Here is a 20465-nt window from a genome sequence, read left to right as displayed (position 1 = left end):
CATTTACACTTTCAGCTTGTCACACTAGGGAGACAATTCTCCGTTTACACAAGCAAGTCTGCTTTATTTCACTTGAGAATTGTCTCGAGTTGCATCCATTTGCATTATATCTATCTATCTATCTATCTATCTATATCTTTTGGAGGGGTACTGGGGATTGAACTCATGACCTTGAGCTTGCCAGGCAGACACTTATGCTGCTGAGCTATACTCCTTCCCCCAATTTACCCATAAAAGCCTTGAGTTTATCCTTCTTTATGGCTGAGTAGTAGTATATAAAAATAACACATCTTGGGGCTGGGGATTTAGCTCAGTGGCATAAGTGACTATTTGGCAAGCATGAGGTCATGAGTTTGATTCCTGGTACCAAAAAATCCCAAATCACATCTTTATTATCCATTCTTCAGTTGATGAGCATTTGGGTTGTTTCCAAGATTGGCTATTACAAATTGTGCTGCTATAAAAATGGGTGAACATATATCACTGTGGGACAATGTTTTTAAATGTTCTGGGAAGATGCCCAGAAAGAAAATAGCTAGGTCAAATGGTACCTCCAATCCTAGTTTTTGAGGAATGTCCACAGTGATTTCCAGAATGGTTGCATGGGGTTCATTACGATTATTGTATATATATATTAAAGATCTGTTCCCTTTTATTTGCTAAGTAGTACTCCATTGTGTGGATATACTCTTATTTCTGTGTTGCGCATAAGAACATGTGGACTATATTCAGCTCTTAGTCATGATGAATAATGCTACGGCAAACATTTGTATACAAGGCTTCTTGTGGACATTGTTTTTGTATTTCTTGGAAAGAAACTAGGAGTAGACTTTCTGGATTATATGTTGAATTTTTGTTTAACTTTTTAAGAAGCTGTGAGACTGATTTCAAAGTGACTGTGTCATTTTATATTTGTACTAGCAATGTGTAAGGGTTTTGGTTTCTTCCCATCCTAGCCAACACTTGGTACTGACAGTCTTTTAATTGAGCCATTTGTGTGTGGGCAGCGTTATCTCATTGTGGTTTTACTTTGTCTCTCCTTAATGATGAATGGTGTTGCAGTTCTTTATGTGTGTACATGTGTGTGTGTTTATAATCTTTCTTATGCTTGGTTCAGCAGCACATATACTAAAATTATAGTCTTTCCTATGCTTTCTTTTGTGAAATGTCTATTTTAATCTTTTGATCATTTTAAATTGAGTTTTCATGTTATTATTGAATTGTGTCTTTTATATATCCAGGACACAAGTCTTTTATCAGATGACTTACAAATGTTTTCTCCCAGTCTGTAACTTACCTTTTCATTTTCTTTTATTTTTTTGATATAGAAAATCATTTTATTCAATATTTGGAAGCCCTCAGGAGATATTAAAGGCTGGGAAGAGAAGAGGTGGATGCCGTGGGGGTATTCCTGAGAGCTTAGGCATGAGGCTTCCTGTGTATATCCTGCATGTCTTTCAGTGTGAGGAAGACTGTCCTTTTTTTGTGCTGGTGGTCGCTGGTCATGCCTGAGGTCAGGAGTCCATCTGGTAGATTTGGCCTCTACTAGGATCCTCTGCAATAGACTCTTTCTAAAATCCATTGTTTCAAGAAACAGCATGACTCAGCCAGAAATGTATTGTAGGGTCTTGTCACCATGGTCCAAGGAACCCATTTTGAGTTTGGGGCACCCTCTGTGTTAGTATTATTCTGTATATTGAGGTCTTTCGAGGGCCTGAGTGGATGTTCACTTCTTGGTGTCAGCTTTTGCTGCCGCAGTGATGGGACAATCCCTATAGACCCACCTGGATTCTGCCTTCTCTGCTCTGGCTTTTGTTGAGGTGGTGATGGAAGTGTCCCCATAGGCTGGTAACCACTAACCAGGCAGTAGGTCTCTCCATGCCAGCCCACGTGGGTTCTCCACATCCTTGGTAGAGGATGTGGTAGTAAGCAAGTATAGGAGGAGCTGTGGGCACTGTTGCTAGAAAAAAAGCCAGAACTGATCAATCACTTGTGCTGCCAGGACCTTCCATTCTCGTGTGACTTCCTGGCTTCATTTCCTTAGTGGTGTCCCTAGGAAGCAAATTTAAATTTTGATGAAGTCCAATCTACCAGTTTTTTCTTTTTATGGATTATGTCTTTGGTGTCCTAAGTTAGGACTCAGGGTCACAGAATTTATCTAACTTTACTCATTTTTTAAAAGCTCTTATTAAAATGTACCACATACCAAGCACTATGCAAGGGGCTGATGGAAATAAAAACGCATAAAACACTGTATCCTCAGGATGATCTAGTAGATGTCAGAGGTGCACACAGGGAGGCAACTCATTACTTTTACAGGAGTGCTTCTAATTGAAACAAAGGAAAGTGAAATTTCCTTCAAACAGAAGTAAGTGCTCAAGTCTTCCAGAGGTGGCAGAATAAGCAACAGTCAGTTCAGGGATGGTCTGATAAGGGTTCTGATGACCGAAATCCTTCTCAGAGGATTCTAGGAGGGCATGGCTAAGAGTTTGGAGAGTATTCTTCTATTGCCTGGGAAGAAATTAGGGAAGAATTTCCCTACTGGTTTTTACTAGCAAAGCTTTCTCTCTTCAGTCAAGTGGGGACTAAGGACCTTATAAAAATGACAGGAGTGGGCCAGGGATTTTAGCTCAGCGGTGTAAGTGCCTGCCTGGCAAGTGTGAGGTCATGAGTTCGGTCCTTGCAAATGAGAGGAGTGACTCTGCAAGTGCGGACTGTAGGTGTTGACCAAAGACTGTTTGTTTTGAACGTCTATATTATGGACATTTGGGTGGAAGATCTGCTCATCTGTCCTCATTCCTTTTGGAATATCAAGGATAGCATTGTCAGCTTTCTCTGTGTGCACTGTGGTCAAGACTGGTCTTTCTGAAGGTCAAGGGAGAGAGTAATGCTGGAGTTCTCATTCCCAACATAAGATGGTGAACAAGAGGTGTCAGATCCTGTGACATTAAATTTTGATTCATAAGTGGCTGTTCTTTGGCAACGAGATGTTTCATCATGGTGTTTACTTTTGTTGCTATCCATAAAAAAGAACAAACAAACTTCTTGCAGAGCAGGATTGGCCCTAAGGACTGTTCCAAGGAGGAACTGGTAAAGAGGTAAAGGGAAAAACTCAAGATACATCAGGGTGAGAATTTCAGGATTTGAAGGGAAGTCACTGGGCTCCTGCCACTCAGAACTGTGGTCTGAAGACCACACCATTGGCATCAAGCCACATCCCCAGAGAGAGGATAGGAGAGCAGATCTTCTGCCCATACTTCTCAAGAGGATATAGAGAAGAAGAACCTACATTTTTCTGAGATATCCAAGTGATTCACAAGCACTTTCAGGCGGTTTTAGAGTCCTCTATGAATACCCTGGCTTATTGGTCATCTAGGCTGTGTTTAATTCAAGGGACAGTTAGCCAAGGTCAGTCGGCAGATGTGCATGATCCTTTTATTTTTCTTTTTAGATCAGGTTGGTTAGGCAGATAAGTGGGCATAAGTGGATAAATTGCTGTGCTCCAATTTACAAGGGCAGGTCAGCAGTTTGAATTGGCCTTTAAAACAGCTCATCTTTACAGCAAACTAACTGCTTAAAAGGTTTGTAGGAAACAAGATGATGACTTCAGTTTGATTCTCTGTTCACTTAGCCTCATTCTAGTGTATCTCCTTTTAGGGAAATTCAGCCTTGTTGTCTGAGTATGGTTAATGCAAATGGTCATCAATTATTCTGAATATTATTTAAAATGTCATTCACATGCTCTTCTTCATGTATGATGAACCCATTGATGTTTGTAGTGACTTTCAAACTTCAGCATGGGTCACAATCACTGGAAGACTTTTCTATATAAACAGACTGCCAGGCCCACTCCTAGTTTTTGATTCAGTTTATGGGGTTATGCCAGCTACTTGCATTTTAAGCAATTCTCGTGATTCTAATGGTGGATTGCTAGAAATGGTAACTTCAAAATTATTTTTAGCACTAGTGAACTACTGATATTATGCTCTGATAACATAGAATATAAGACCAAATTTTAGCAATCCATGGTCAAGAGATGAGTACCTAGGAGAATTTAAATACCAAAGTAATAAGGAAACCACTGATTTATTTCCTTCCCTCATTTCTTTTCTTCCTGCTTTCAGTGATGGGGGTGGAACCCAGGGCCTTGCACATGCTAGGCAAGTACTGTACCACTGAGCTAGGGCCCTGTCTCCACAAACCACTGACTTCAAACTCCTGTATTTCAAACTTACATGGGAATTGCTAAAAAAGCAATGTGCTTGGCCTTCAATTTGCATTCTACAGTACTTGATTCTACTTACCTCTGATGGAAAATAGGTAGTTCTCACTGACTGCATATTTGATGGTGAAATCTTAAGTGCCTACTGGTTGGTAGTTGGTTCTACTGGCCAGTGTGCTGAGACACCGGGCCTGTGGACTGGCTCTGAACTGTGGCTGCTCCTTAGATTTGGGTGATCTATTTGAACTTCCTAGTGGCACTTGTCTAAAGACTGGATGCAGACAGCTAGGTAATAAGTCTTCTCACCAGTGGAGATCCAAGGCCGCACTTTAGATCGTAATTGAATGGAGACAGGATTTACCTCTTGGAACACCTTACCTATCCAACTGTATTTCCCATCATTAAAAACAGAGACATGGGCCTTTTTTATATAAAAAATTTATTGAGATGATGTAATTATAGGCTTTTCTTTAAAAATTATTTGCAACTCACTGGCCCTGAGAAAAGGCTTTTTTTTTTTTTGTTTTTTTCCTTTTTTGTTACATTCATTTGATTCAGTCCCTTATAAACCCCACACCTCATAAGAGATTAGAAACTAAACCAAAAAAAAAAAAAACAAAAAAAAACAAAAAAAAAACAAAAACCCAAAAAACTAGATTCATTCTGGTTTGCAGGTGTGTTCAGTCACAAAGAGAAATCTTCAAGAATGTTCCCTTGGCATGTATGAAAGATTCAGGGAGTTTGCAGTTACTTAGTGTTGATGTAGTTGGGGCCAAAAAGAGTATCAGGTTAGTCTTCTGTGGTTTGTGGACAGGCGGTGATTACTGGGTGTCCCTTCCCTTCCCCACCCCATTGGCTTCCATCACTCTCTATTCCATGTTTCTGCTCAAAGGGGCAGGCTGAGTGAAGGAATGGCTCCCTAACTAGCACCGAATGCTTAGGCAAAGGACTCTGCCCTTTATTTGTCTTTCTCAATCTTTTATCTTCAAGTTACCTAGGAGAGAATTGGCTCCTAGGTGCTAAAGGTAGATCTGGTGCTTACTTAGTCATTTTGGTAAGTTCTGTTACAGTTTTTCAAATGTCAATGAAAGTGACACTCTCGTTTGGACAAGACATTGGATCAGAGGGTTTGAAATACAGTGAGAGAAAAATCCATCTGGTACTTCTTTTTTCCAAGAACTTTGAGCATTGGTGACTCTGGTTTATCCAAGACTAAGTTGCCCTGGATCATCTAAGTAGGTGACAGTGTTACCTTCAATTCAGCCCATCTAGTCAGTTACCATGACTTTCTTCTGATGGACAGGAGACAGCCTGGTTAATGTAAAATACAGGGCAAGACACCAATGATGGTGCCCACTTTTCTGCTAGGAATTTGTGTATTTTCTTTTTCTTCCTTCAGATTTTGTGAACTAAGAATTCCCATGGTGGCTAGAGAGAAAAGCTAACTATTCAGATGACACATGAGATTTTAATTTGGTCCCAGGTGAAATTTTCATCACCTCTAGCATTTAGAGTTGGACTGAGAAATGAAATGATGGGTGGATCCCGCAGGTAAAATATAAACTCTCAGAGGGCAGGGCTTCTGTCTGGTTTATTTTTGAAACCCTCCCAGACAGTAAGTGCTTCCTCCAGGTGTGACCAACTAAATCCGAAACCTTTATATCCTGCAGTATGTAAATAACAGTCCCCCTGGGGTGGGTGCTGAAGGGAGTTATTCTTTCAAAGAGGCAATGGAGGAAGACATTTGCAGTTAAAAAGAATCAACTGATAATCAGTACTGGTAATATCTAAATGGGAAATAAAGACTTTACTGGATGAATATCTCCTTGAAGTAGCTGATTGTGTTATCCTAGGTCTTAGGATATTTCCCTCCATAATTCATGTGTAAGATTCTTTGAACAATAAGAGACCAACTTCTTATATTTGGGCAAACTGGCCAGAATGTGATGTCCTAATCTCAAAGAAGCACAATATCACGACCTGGTCTCTAATTTCATATTCATACAAATGGCATTAGTTAAAAAAAAAAAAAAATCACTCTTTCTCTCCAGCTCTTAAACTCATTGACTTTCACAATATACCAGTTTTTTGGCTTAATCTCTCTATTTGAGATGCAGTACCAGTCGTCTCAGAGGCTGAGAAATGTTATCACCTGAATATTCTTGGAAGACATCTGCAGCATGCTGGGATCCAGCAGAAGTGCATCACCATTCAAGCAGACCAAGACCAAACCTTTCACAATGAGGTCCTTGAGCCACACAGAAGGTCCCTGACTTCCCACAGGGCAGATGAGGGAAGCATGTGACAGAAAGAGTGGGTTGTTCACCTCTGTGTGTCCACCTGTGGTCTGGTGAGACAGAGCAAGACTGAAAAGCCCCAACCAGCTCAATTCCAGTGTCTTTAAACCATAGTCCATCTACTTGCCCACAGGCTGGTGTCCTTTTCAGTAAGGCCCCAGAACGATTCCTCCTGCCTGGGTGCCCCCAACTCTGTGCACCTGACTTAACTCAGAAATGGTGGGATTACAAACCTGGAGATCTAGTCACCTGCCATCTGTTAATAACAGAACACGTGTGTACCCCAGAGAGCTGGAGATGGTCGTCTAACTGGGTAGGGGAAACAGGAACAGGGAAGAGGTGATTTGTAAGGCAGCCTTAATCTTGCGGATTAAAAAAGTCTGTACTGCAAATATTGGATGCCTGAACCTGTCTGTATGGGAAGAATCAATATAAATAGCTAGAAAAGGAAAGAGAATCTAAAACAGTTCTCTAAAAATACCTGTCATCATTAAAAGTACTGAAGGGTGACACTGCCCTCTTTTTACAAGACACTGCCACGAATGACTCTTTTCTGAAATACAGCAATGAAGGAAGGAAAATATAATGGATCTGAGGAATTTCCTGTTTGCCCAGGCTAGGCAAACACTAGTTGCCTCTGGGACTGCATGCTGGGATCCTCCCTTCACATATGTTCAGTGGAGACCAGGGAATTTTAAAAAAGACTCAGAATTATAAAAAAGAAATTCATTGAGGGTGTGTAACTGACCACAAGATGGCCCTTGGAATGGAGCAAGAGGAGGTTTTCTTTCTCCCTATCCTCAATAACTTGCTTCAGAAAAATAAATTCCCCACTGCAGACTATTTTTGCCCAGTCTCTGGACCACCAGGCCTGTGTGGTCTTCTTGTATTTTCTACTTTGCAACACTTGCAAGCTAATCCCAAACTCCTGGGGCCTTCCAAATAACTTGGACGGCCTCCGTCTATCTTACGCCTTAGCTGGGTGGTTTTCACAGCCATCTCAAGACAGACGCACGCACTAGAACTGGCACTTATCTTTTTGGAGTACAGCAGCATCTGTGAGGTTTCTGGCCTCCCTCAGATGGGTGGCTAAGTGCCAGAATGGGGGCTGAATTCTGTACTGCTGGCCACAAAGCACCCAGGTCACTGATTCTATTTAGGTGTCAACAGTCCCCAAGAGTCTTGAGAGGCTCTCAAGAACCCCCAAGACTCTGCAGAAAGGCATGTGAAGTATAACAGCAAGAAGGCAGGACACAGGGAGCCAGGGAAGAAAGGAGAGTGAAAGAGAAAAAGAGACCTCTCCTGAACGTGATCATTTTTAAAAGCATCTTTTTTTTTTTCTTTTTTCAGCCAACACCCAACTGCAACAGGAACAAACCTGACCCACGTGGCAGGAAAAAGAGGAACCTGATCCTTTCTGCAAGTATTCTCTTTCCTGACCAGCTGGGCTGGCCATACTTTGTGAGATTTGCAAAAATAGATATATAATAGATATATATTTCCATAGGAAAACAACATCCAATGTCTTCCCCTATATGAATGATGAAAAGTCAAACTGCATGTTCCTAAAAACAAAACAAAACAAAAACAGAAACACTGTGGGACTAACAACAGATTTGGAAGGGCATGGGTGAGGAATTACAGATGGAAAGATTCCAAAGGTGAAGGAAATGTGACATTCAAGTCCCAGGCTTGTGCCCTCTGCTGGAATTCCAGCTCTGCCGCTGCTGGGTGGTTTGTCTACGGTGCTCTGGGGTCCCTCTTGGTCTGCAAGAGAAGTGTTCCTGCCGTTCTAGGTCTCTTTTTGCAGCTGCCCTCAGCCCGCCTGTTCCTTCATGCCTCCAGCAGTCCTGGTGGGCCCTTGCTGCTGGCCTGCTGAGGCGGCCTGTGAGTTCCCTCATAGCATTCGTCTTCTTGGTATATTTGTTCATCCAGCTCCTGGGACTCAAGGTGCTCCAGACGGTCTGTTCGGCCACTCATGATTTCATCTGGGGTTTTTATAAACCTAGGGAGGAAGAAATGGAGTCTAAAGATTATATTTTAAGTAAAGGAGCCTTCACTGTGAATTCTAACCTATCATATACTGTATAGTTGAAAAGCTACTAAATTCACACATTTATGCTAACAGTGTAAATTAGCAAAAGGTAACCTTTCCTCTGACTCAAAAGTGGCAAAAATGACTACAAAAAGTCTGGGGTGACTGAGGGAAAGAGCACCCTTTGGAGCTGTGGGGTACATTACTGCAGGAGTATATGAGGGTACCAGGGTTCAGCTCGCTTATCTGTTTTTAGAGTTTGATTTTATAAACACCGATGAGATCTGAATATCCATTTCTATCCTTGACCACTGGCCCAGGAAATGGTATTCAAAACTTGAATTTAGCTCAAAGAATACAATTACATGTTGAATGGAAAATTTTGACAATTGGGCAAGTTAGTGGAGTTTTCAGAAAAACATAAAGGCAAAAGGAAAGAGAATCTTTTTGAGTTTTAATCCTGATCCACCCAAAATGCTGGTAATGCATCCCCTTTAGAGTGGCTTCTGTTCTTTGTCAGCTGTATTGCACAGCAAGCCTCATCTTGTTCAGTGGGCTCATCTAGACAGTGAACATGTTTTGACCGTGATTTATGTGGCTCAAGAAGGCAGCCTGATTGCAAATGGCCTGTCCCTACTATGGAGTTACTTCCTTCATAATCACCTCCATATCTGCACATCTTCCCTTGTCAGGTGTTCTACTTTGCACCAGTGAACTAATTTGAAAGAGGCATTTTTTTCTTCAATTCAGAAACCTGTAACAATGGTGGCAAACCTATGGCATGTGTGCTGCAGTAAGCTGTTTGTATCCTGGAAAGCTCTAAAAGGTTCATCACCTGCCTATAATCTTTAGACTGCCTACTGGGGTGTTCTATCAGGTTTGCCATAAACAAACCTCTCTCAGGTATAAAAGTTATATAATGTATAATCCTCTATCTTCTAGGAGCTTATGATCTACTCGTGGGGAAGACTTCACATATATGAGTATTAAAAGTCATGGTGTTATAAAAAGTCAAATCATGGTGTTGAAGGGTCAAGGGAATTCAAGAGATGATAGAAGAAGGTGTCTATGTGTGGGAAAGCTCAGGTCTAAAAATGGAGAACAGAACTGAAGTTGTCCATAAAGTTTGAAGCAATCAAAGGTAAAGGTGTGTCTGGAAAAGGGAATTATATTAGTGTTGCTGGCAGCCTGGGCTGGCAGAAATGTGTATCATAATATGGGATGGCAGAGGAAAGGACTAGGGATAGAAGATTTTGAATGAATCCTGATGTTGATTATTAAAGTGCAGAAATTAGCTTCCACTGCCAAGGAAGCAATAACAAAGATTTTGTATTTTCTCTATCTTCCAAATCTCATGAAAGTAATTATTGTTCATAGACTTCAACCTGGGACCTTCTGGCAACAAATCCCGGGAAATGCAGTTGCCAGGCTTCTAGTCCCTGCAACCCAGAATGAAATGGGAATGGTGCTGGCTGCCAGTGGACAATCTTGCATAATGCCTGACTGGGACGTGGGAGGAGCTAAAAGTAAGTCTAGTTTCAAGATTGCCTAAAACAATGATGATGCCACTGATGACTAACAAGAATTCTGGGTAGAGTTTTTAATGGTGAAGAAGGACCTGTCTTGAAGATTTCACATTTGAAATACTAATGTGATATTTATGTCGTTACTTCTTACAAGAAACTCTTAGAAATTTAAATTTAGAATTTCAGGGAGAATTTTAGGGCTGGATAAGAACATAATCACAGGGGTGACAAATGAAGTTGTGTAATGGGATCGACTCATCTAGGAAAACAGAGTAACGTAGAAATAACTGGGAACCAAGAACTAAATTTAGAGTGAAGGATGAACAGAAAGATCTATGGAGTAGAAGTGGGAGGGTTCTTTTTGTATTTATTCCAAACTTTTGATTTCCTGAATAGCCTTTTCTGTTTCTTTTGAAGACTGCAATTCTCTTTACTGTTCCTAAGTTATCTCTCCATCCTAGTGCCAAACCCCGGGTTCTCTGCTTTTTCTAATAAACATCACCTTCCCAGGGAGCTGATCTCACGTACAGTATCATTATCCACACAGTAGCACTTATTACCTATGTGTATAATTCCAAATCAATATCTTTAGCCCCATCTAATCCCCATTTTCTGTCCCATTGGCTAAACCTCCATAACCTACAGCTGTATTTGTTCATATCACTTTTTCTCAATCTGCACTTGGTGCCATCACATCAATTATTAATCATGTTAGGGTCCATGTCTATCTTTCTTGAATGCTCCTTTGTTTCTTTCCTAGTTCTTACAATCTTCTTTCCTAGTTCTTACAATCACAATCTATGTGACAGGTTAAATAGTTTGAGCTCATTAACTGTGAAAAGTTCTGGAAAGGAGAATATTTGTATAGTTTCAGACTTTTCAGACTATGATACATTGTAAGAAATACATTTTTACATCATCACACATGCATATACACACACACATACCTACCTACTTCTGAAACAAAATCTCCATGAATCATCTGTCATTCTTATTATGTGATATATTCTGATATTTTCAATTCTATTCTATTATTTTAAAAAAAAAGGTTGTGACCAATCCATTATATGTGTTTCATGAGTCACTATGGGTCATAATCTACAGTTTGACAAAAGTTGTTTCAGAAAGCAGGTCATGGGGTTGGTGACCTGGAAGTCTAGGCTTAATTCCTTGCTTTGCCATTGAAAATGACCTACTCTGATCATTCCCTTAGTGAACTCCAGTTCTTTCATGCTGGATACTGTTTGGTCACTGTATTATTTTATAAGTGAATTAGATTGTGTTTATTTAGTTTTTGGCTTTACTACAGGAGAGACATAAGTAGAAAAGATTTTTTTTCTTAAATCTTAACAAACCAGCAACTAGTAATCTGTAATAGTTGCCATAATGGTTTTGTTTTATCAGAAAGGCAGGTAGAGATCATGATAGTCTCCCTCCTTTCACTTATTCAAAGAAAACAATATCCTCCCAAAAGAAAGGAGAAAAAGTAAGCATTACCTGAACAAAAGCCTTTGTCCTGGCTCCTTCCTGATAATGTTTAGTTTGTAGTAGTGGCGCAGGGCTCTGGACATTTTCTCATAGGTCATGTTTGTTCTGTTCTGTTTGTTCGAAGGAGGAAGAAAGAAAAAGCACAAAGACACAATGAAATGAACCTTAGAAAAGGCACTGGGCAGCTATCAGAATAAAAGCTCTTCAGTGGCCACCCCAGTGAGGAGATTCTACCTGTGCATCTGTTGCTGGTCTGGAACCCTTTGTTCTCCCCTTTTTGCTCCACACTCACCAGGGCTGAGGATTCTGCCTAAGGGGGAACCCACCCTGTGAGAAGGCGTGGAGCTCTAGCTAACAAAGCTCATCCCACAGCTGCTGCCCTTATCTCCCAGGACCCTGCTCTGCTGTGCCCAAGCCATTTCCTGCAGGTTCCCTTCCACCTGCGGGACATCCTTCACCTCCTAACCCATACAGAATTTCCTTATTGGTTCCAATAACTTTTCTCAAACTTGTTTCTGGTCTGTCGTTTTAGTTTTTAATCATTTAGATTCCTCTTGTAGCAGCAGAAATACAGTGGCGCTGAGCCCGGGGCTATGGATTGTTGTGGGAGTTGCAGAGACTTCTCAGTGAGGCACAGTGAAGTGGCTGTCAGAGGGGCCTTGCCATACATGGTCATGGCCTGCATCAAGTCCTCCTCACTCAGGCCACAGGACGGGCTACCCTCTTAGAAGGCTGGAGGCCCTGGTAGAGCTGGGCTGAGTCCCATGCTCTCTCCAAGGACAGCCCCAGATCTGCCTCCCCATCTGTCTTCTGGCATGGACCACAATCGTCCAGTTTTCATATGTGCACATTTGTGCAGTCTTCCTTAGCACAGAAGACTCTATGTTTTAAACTCTATTTCCTCCTCCTAGTTTGGGAAACTGGGGCGAGAGGAATCTAAATTCTCGTACATGTGCTTGTAAAGGGGATGTTTTCTAGTCAGAACATAAGTATTTTCCATGTAGAAATGGGTTTTTGTGAACACGGGAGTTTCCAACTGAGCAGGACAGAAGTGACAACTTCCCAAAGGTGTCCTGTGAGTCATAGAGCTCACAGTACTTCCCTGTAAACACAGTTCGTAATGACAGTGGGGTGGCAGGACCAGGTAGAGGGGAGTGGCACTTATGACACATCTTGTCCGAATGGAATGTGCCAAGTTAATGGGCACCTGGCAGAAGTAACATAGGGAAGGTGGTGTCTTTAACTATTTGTCCACTGAGGACTAAACTACATAATTATGATGGGCAGACTTGGGAAGTAGAGTGCTGCCCCTTCACCCCATTGGCACTGGTTTACAGAGCAAGTATCTGGTGCCCTTTTACCTTATGGTTTCCCCACAGCCGAGCCAGTCCATTGGGATCCACTATCCGGAAGATTTTGGATTCCTTGTCTTCCCATCGGATGAAGTTTTCGTACCGGTTGTCAGAAAGCAACTGATAGACGTAATCCCAAAGCAGTCTACAGTCTACAGGGGAAAAGGGAGGAAACACAATGTTGAAAATATTTCTGGTTGATGGAGGCATTAACAAGAATCAGAGATGTGACCACTAACTGCTCTTGCCTCATCTGAACTTGTGGTCTAACTTCCTAGCTCTATACAAAGGAAATGAAGGTCTGCAGAGAGCTGGTGAAATGTTGGAGAAGTGTGACCTTTGACCTGAGGGGCTTCAAAAATGTCCAGGCTGGCTGTTTCCCTCTACAGATGAGGACACAGTGACTCAAAAAGAGGAAAAGGCTTGTCCATGGTGGTGACCAACACTAGAACGGAGTCCACTGGAAAGACAGGGAGCAAAGCTCTACTACCTGTGCATGACTTGGCTTTGACAGTGACCCGCAAATATACTGGGAAGATAAAGAATTCAAAGAAAGTCTCAAGGTACCAAAGAGAGCAATGAACTAAAAATGCCGGGACTAAAAAAAGACTATCTTGTTATTGGCAGGAGCTACAGGGTGGATGGAGATGAGAAGACCCGGGAAGGCTAAAACATGAAGAATGGGTAAAAAATTGTGGGGAAAGAAAAACTATGTGGCTTGGTGACGTTGACTGTGGGAACTGTGGTTAGCATAGTTTTACAAGTAAATACCGATATTCTCGTTATATCATACTTTGGAAGGCTTTCAAATTGTTTTATTTTAATGGACTCAGAGTAGAAAGGAACCTGATCCAAAAAAAATCACTTTCTCCATTTGTAGAAATGTTTGATTACATGGTCAGGCAACAAAGTGATTTGGCATAGCCCAGGTACTGTGCTAAACGTAGGCTGTGGATTGATATATTAAAGGAAAAGACATATAGCCAGGTGTGGTGGTGCACATCTGTAATCCCAGAACTCAGGTGTGAGGACACCCTGGCTACATAGTGAGTTCAAGGCCAACCTGGATAACATAGTGAGACCTTGTCACAAGCAACCAACTGACTAATATGTGATGTATACTTTCCCCTTCCCTTGTTCTACTGCTTTGTGGATTGCATGTAGATTGCCCTCTAGAAGAACTTTGGTAGGTAGACAGGTAGAAACAGGAAGATACAAGGGGTAATTGAAAAATACATTGAATATTTTAAAAATTTAAGACACATGTTCAAAGTAGAGTATTTTGCGGGGTGGGGATTAATGGTAGTGTGTCTTTTGTGTAATTTTTAAAATTCTAAATATTAATCCTATAACTGACCACTCCTTGGTTTAGTAGACACTGGACTGGCCTCTAGGTGGGAATAGAAGGCACCATTTCAATGTGTTCACTGTGTGGTTTTGGGAGAGCCTGTTTTGGGTAGGCACTAGCCAAAATGGTTGTCAATGGTTGTCAATGCAAGATCACTGAATGAATACCACATCTGAGTTTGACAGTTTATGTGTATGACTGCCACCCTCAGAGAGGTAATGAGAACTTGCCTGAGGTCCCTGGGACTTAAACTCTAGGCTTTTGTCCTACAATGTGCTGTCTCTTACAATGGGTAAAATCTGGGCTTGGCACCTCTGGGAAGGGAGTGTCCAGCTGAGACTTGGAATGTCTTACAGCCCACATGTTCACATCCCAGAGAAAGTACACTGTTCTTTGGAGTACATTCACAAGGAGAATTCTGTCAGACAACTTTGGGCAAGTTTCTTAATCTCCCTGAGGGTCTATTTCCTTATTTATGAAATGAGAATTACGACACTTACTTTATAGGATTATTGTATTAGTGCTAATGCAAAGAAAGTAATAAAAATATTGATGCTATTTATTGGGTGCTACTTGCAGGCACTATCTATATCTTCTGTTTGCATGGTTACACTGATTACACCCTGTAGGAGGTAGAGGCTGTTGCTATTTCCACTTACTGGAGCAGAGAGCTGGGGTGAGAAGGTTTGGTAATGCAATCATTGCATAGCATGGCTGTGACACATGTTGGATTTTAGGCTTTATGTGACTCCAAAGTCTGTGCTACACCATACTCCCTGATGTGATTTCTACTCTCAGTTGGTCAATAGGAATATATTTGTAAAATCTTAGCACTTTTTGGAGCAAAGTTGAATATTGCTTAGTGTACCCGTTCCAGCATTCTCTCTGGCAGAAAAAACTGGTAGAGAATGCAGTATTTTTCGGGAAGCTTAATTCCTTAAGGAACTATAAGCTTACAGTGACTAAACTTTTAGCATTTTGGGGGGCTCTGTGTGTGTGTGTTTTCTGCGTCTAAGAATTAATGTGATCAGGGATTTGCTGAAGGAAAAAGACAAGTGATATCCTTTTTAAAACAGTGACACTTTAGCCTTGGAGTCTGAATCGGTTTAGAAACTGGCCCACCACTTCCTGACTTTCCTAAATCCACCTTCTTCTTTGCCACAGGGTGAGTTGCAGAGGAGGGAAAGACCAGAGTACCAAACTAAGTACCATAAAGTACCGTGAAAACCCAGTGTTACATACACAACTATAGGCAGAATATTCTAGATCATGCTTAAGGCATTTGGAAGCCTGACCCTGGTTTCTAGGCAAAGCACAGTAAGTAAAGTGTCCTTAAGCCAAGAAGCTATCTCCTTAATTTGTATCACTTTCATACAAACAGAAAATATAAGAACTGCTATGGTTTGAATGTTATGCTTCCCAACCCAATGTGTATGTTGAAATCTTAACCTCAAGTGATAGCCTCAGCCTTTGGAAGGTGATTGGGTCTTGGAGGCTCCACTGCAAGAGTGGAACAGTGCCCTTTTAAGAGTCCCTCACCCTTCCATCATCTAAGGAGACAGCAAGAAGGTGCAGTCTGTGAACCAGAAAGTGGGCCTTCATCAGAGAGTAAATCTATAGAATTCTGAGAGATTAATTTCTGTTGTTTATAATTTATCCAGTTTATGCTATTTTGTTGTAGCACCTTGAAAGATTAAGATAAGAACTAAGCTGTGGTTTTAACTGTTCAGCTTTGGTCCAAATGGTGAACACATTGTAATATTTCATAATCTCTCCCAGCTGGAAAAATCTGACAAAACCAAATGCAATCATATGATAAATCAGGAAGAATAAAAGTGGGTTTACACACAAGCCCTCCATTGTCTCCCTATAAGGTTATGTTTGCATTCACGGCAAAGAGGCTGAGGATACCTTTGGATTCCTTTGGATTCCTTTGAAGTGGGAATGGGGTTCTCTAATGGGCTCATAATAAATTTTATTTAATATAAACTGTCTAAAGGCATCCCCAAATACAGAGGTTTCACTCCCCTGTCTCTTATCTTTCTTTTACTATCAGGGTACATTCTATTTCTCAAAAAACACGTAAAATCCCAATTAGACCATTTTTCCAAGTAAGGGCTCCCTCAGCACTGAGGTACCATGTTGGTTCCCTAGAGGCACAGAACTGGGAGGTAAAATTTATCTTTGGGTTTCACATGAAGGGCAGAGCTCAATTGAAAATAGACTTTATGTATAAGCTTCAAGAAGATTTGTATCTTGTGAACTTTTTCTTTTCATAAATTTGAAAATAACCCCAAACTAGCTTTCATCTTATCGCTTTAAATGACATTTAATCTAGCAAACCCAGTGTTACATGCGTAATAAAAAATATGATGACATTCAAGACACACTGAATTATGCAGTCATAATGGAGGTAGCAACAGGGTATGACATAAAGAAGTTGTTTTAAGCTTAGAGTATAAGGGAATTATAACACTATTGATTGCTTTAGTTAAAAAGAGTTATGTCCAGATGATAAAAATAACTGCTTGACCATATTATATCATCTCCCACCTTTTAACAACTGAAATTCAATACATGAATCATTTTTGTTTTTAAGATTTCTATTAAACAAAAGCTACCTCGTCCTTCATTGTCCAGATCTTCTGGAGGCTGTAACCAAAATCCATCTAGAATCTTTCAGCTTTGCCAAAACCCATATTTTTTTGATCATCAATGAAAATGCTTATTACTATGTAATAAAAACATTCTAAATTCTATAGACAAAGTCTACCCCACCACAAAAGAATATTCATATATAAAATTTTTTTATATCCCAAGGCATTTGTTAATTTTAAATGTTTCTCTTAAACTAAAGGGCCTTCTTCTGTAGCAAGGATTATAGGTATTTTAAAGAAATTGTCCATTACTTGGATCGTCTCTTCCAGAAGAGGAAGTTTACATAAGGATTTAGCTAGAATAAAATGCCACTTTCCCACTGTGGAAAGAGAGTTCTTTCTGCTTCCTGCTGGGTGAGGTACCCTGGGCATCCGCTGCTAAAAGGCATTGTAAAAAATCCCTTCCTGTGGTTAAGGAGAAATATTTTGACTCCTACATCTGTCTCCTACCAGAGACTTATTGTATAAACTCATTTGGGAGAGATTATAAAAAGATGGGCAATTCACACATAACCAACATGATTTCTAAGGAAGAAAAAACATACTACACACAACTGATACTTACAAATTTTAAGTAATCAAGTCAACTTTCTAGACAGAGGGACTGTATAATCATAGTGGCTAATTTAACCTTTCAGACAGTTTCTCAGTAATTTTACTTTAGGAAAGCTTTTAAGCATTTTAAAGCCCAAGTGAAATTTTTAATGAAAGTCTACAAGCCATAGTACCATAAATATAATTACTCAACAGGAAGGGGCTGACAGCTCATATTTGATTAAAAAATTATCTAGACATTTATAAAACTTCTTTCAAATTTAGCCACAAAACAAGTAAGGTAACACAAAATTAAAAGTTATGACTGCTTCACAGCAGTGGCTCTAGTCAGGGGTGTGATTTTGCTCTGAAGCGGGTGGGGCAGCAATGCCTGGCAATGCTTCTGTCATAGCTGGGTTTCACAGTGCTTCAGGCAGCTAGTGGAAGAGGCCAGGGCTGCTGCTAAATAGCTTATAATGCACAGAACAAGCCCCACAACTGAGACTTTAGTGTTCAGGCCAAACAGCAAGTGTTGAGGTAGAGAAGCTGCTTACAGAAATAAGGGTTTGCAAGATACAGGGGCAAATGCTACTCAGTCATGCTCCCCCCGCCCTCCATTTTGGATCAGCCATTGCCTAGAAACAGAAAGCTGATAAATCCAAGACAGCCAACTCCATGTTAATATGCAGAAGTGTGTTTCTAGAGGGTCACTGGCTGTGTTTTGCTGTGGCTTAGGAAAACAGAAACCATGTGTGCACGGTGGCATGCTGTAAGGCGGCACGGGGAGTGGAGGCAGGGAATACAAAGGCTTCATGGGGAAGGTGACCACAACTGCAACAGGCTGGGCTGAAGGTGGGTAGCTGCAGACCAGGGACACTGGCTTTAGACTCCTGTCCCAGGTTGGAGTCAGCCCATGGTTAGAACCAAGTACTAGCCTCAGCTTTGCTGAGGTGGGAGTAGCCTGGGAATTCACATCCAGGGACTAGACAGCTAGGGACACAGTGTAACAGACTTGTGCCTTTAAGCAAACTGGAATTTCCAGTCTCCTCCTAGTACCTTCCGCCCAGCCATGGTGCTGTTGCTGTTCTATCCTTTAAAAACATTGTCCTGAAACTTCCTTTTCTTTAGGACTCTTTGATTTCTTAGTTGTTCACACTGACAATAAAGCCCAGTGACTCATCCAGAGTGTAAGAAGTCAGAGCCAAGCTGAATATTCGAGCTGGATTGAAAACTCGTCCCCTTCCCAGGACTCATCAGACTCTAGTGATTATCTTATCTATCTCCTCAGCTGGTAGGGACAGCGGGCCTTGATGGAGGAGCACAGAAGAAAACTGCAAGCAAGTAAGCCAAGGTGGCCTTGCAGGAGCACAATCTGCATATCAGCACTGGCTTGACACAAGCATGACCCATAGGACCTGGGTGTCAGTGCTCCAGGCCAGATCCACGGGCTGCTGTGCTGCTCCTCTGAGATGCTGCATGGCTTCTTCCTGATGGAACAGAGGAGGCATGCTGACCTTTTGTAATCATCATGCTTATTTATGTTGATGAGGAAACTAAGCCTCAGGGACACTAACCCCCTGCATTGAAAACAAGAGTTGATTCCAATATTGCCACCTGCAGCATCTGGTTTTCCCTCAGGACCCCACTGGCTCCCCAGGCACTCTGGGGGGCTGTCAACTGGACCCTACTTAGGTCAAGAGGCTGGGTACAGGGGTCTCCAGAGGGTCATCTCCCTATGTGGTGCAGGAGACAGTGGTTCTTTCAGCTCGTACACAAAACCTGGATCCTTTTGGCTAATGGACACATCCCACAACACTATGCTTTTTTGCCCTCCAAACGCACACCTTTTACACCAGCACAAGTGTGGACAAAGGCATGTGCACACATGTACACCTCCACACCTCTATACTGAGGTCCAGGGATAATACTTGCTGTCCTCACTGTCCTACTAATCCCATTAGACTTCTTTTGCGATGTCTTTTGGTAAGCGCCTCTGATGAAGTGGAGATGGAAGCAAGAGGGCAGGGCTCAGTGTGGCTTCTCTGGCCCTTGAGGTCCCCAAGGACAAGCTTCCCTGCTTTCCCTGTTCCATCCTTTTTTTTTTCGGGGGGAGAGGGGGTACTGGGGATTGAACTCGTGATCTCATGCTTGCTAGAAGGTGCTTTTGTTGCTGAGCTAAATTCCCAGCCCCCCGTTCTTCTTTTTCTTTATCTGATGTAAGATTAGAGGCTTCTTGATGGAGTTTCCATATGTACAGAGCTCACCCAGTCAATAAAACCAACCAGGAAAGTATGCTGTTTGAGGCAGATGATAAAAAAACTTAACAGGCGGCTTTGGTCTTCCTGATTAGATTCTTTTTGTTTCTGTTAAAGATGTAACCTTGGTAGATAATAAACATATATTTTTATAGCCTAACTGGCTTCCTTTAAGACTTTAAAAGATTTCCACGAAGTAGATTCTAAGAGGACCGGGAGTGAGAAGGCTGACACAGTTTGTGACATCCTCACAAAACTATGAAGAAATTCAAGTTGTCAAGATCAACAGACTTGAGCAAAAATTGTCAAGTGAACACAAGAAAGGAAATATTGTCTGTTTGGGTGGGTCACTGGCTTTGAACATTCTGAATCTGTACCGATCTCTAAAGTATCTTTTTTTATGTAGCAAATGAAGGGCTAAGAGAGGTATAAGACAATTTTTAGCTTATCAATAAATCTTTCTTCCTTAGCAGATTTTTGGATTAAGGCCAAGGAATTGGCAATCAGGTAGCTAAGGTTTTTAAGGGAGAACTTTAAGAGGAAACCAAAATAACTTAAAATTTGCCTTTTAAGATTTAGCTATCTATAGTTAAAAACAAAGTAAGAGCTTTGTTTGGTAGCATAAAGCAAGTGGGATATTGTCATATGTCAGCAGACCCACAATGTGGCATTTGGAGACAGGTGCAATACTTCTCTGTCACCTAGGACCGTGCCTGCCTAGCACACAGTACACACATATAATTTTTGAATA

At 41.3% G+C, this 20465-nt stretch overlaps 1 protein-coding gene across 8 annotated transcripts in view; it reads right to left on the bottom strand.

Moving 5' to 3' along the window:
• Positions 1–4642: 4642 nt before the first annotated feature.
• Etv6 (ETS variant transcription factor 6) overlaps positions 4643–20465 on the bottom strand; it is a 214068-nt gene continuing 198245 nt past the window's right edge. For 7 of the 8 annotated variants that reach the window (XM_013153148.2, XM_013153143.2, XM_013153145.2 and 4 more), the window contains 3 exons: positions 12930–13072; positions 11578–11678; positions 4643–8524 (listed from right to left, as the gene is read on the bottom strand). In XM_013153148.2, the coding sequence (XP_013008602.1) occupies positions 8353–8524; positions 11578–11678; positions 12930–13072 (416 nt within the window). In that variant the 3' untranslated portion in view covers positions 4643–8352. Of the gene's footprint in view, positions 8525–11573; positions 11679–12929; positions 13073–20465 lie in introns of those variants that run through there. The other variant, XM_063238241.1, reaches the window with a different exon arrangement.

This window comes from Cavia porcellus, unplaced genomic scaffold (genome assembly GCF_034190915.1).
Source record: "Cavia porcellus strain 051 isolate PalLab524CR breed Dunkin Hartley unplaced genomic scaffold, mCavPor4.1 scaffold_27, whole genome shotgun sequence".
NCBI classification, from domain to species: Eukaryota; Metazoa; Chordata; class Mammalia; order Rodentia; family Caviidae; genus Cavia; species Cavia porcellus.
Note: the sequence above shows the minus strand (reverse complement) of the source record. Positions and strands in the feature narration are given on the sequence as shown.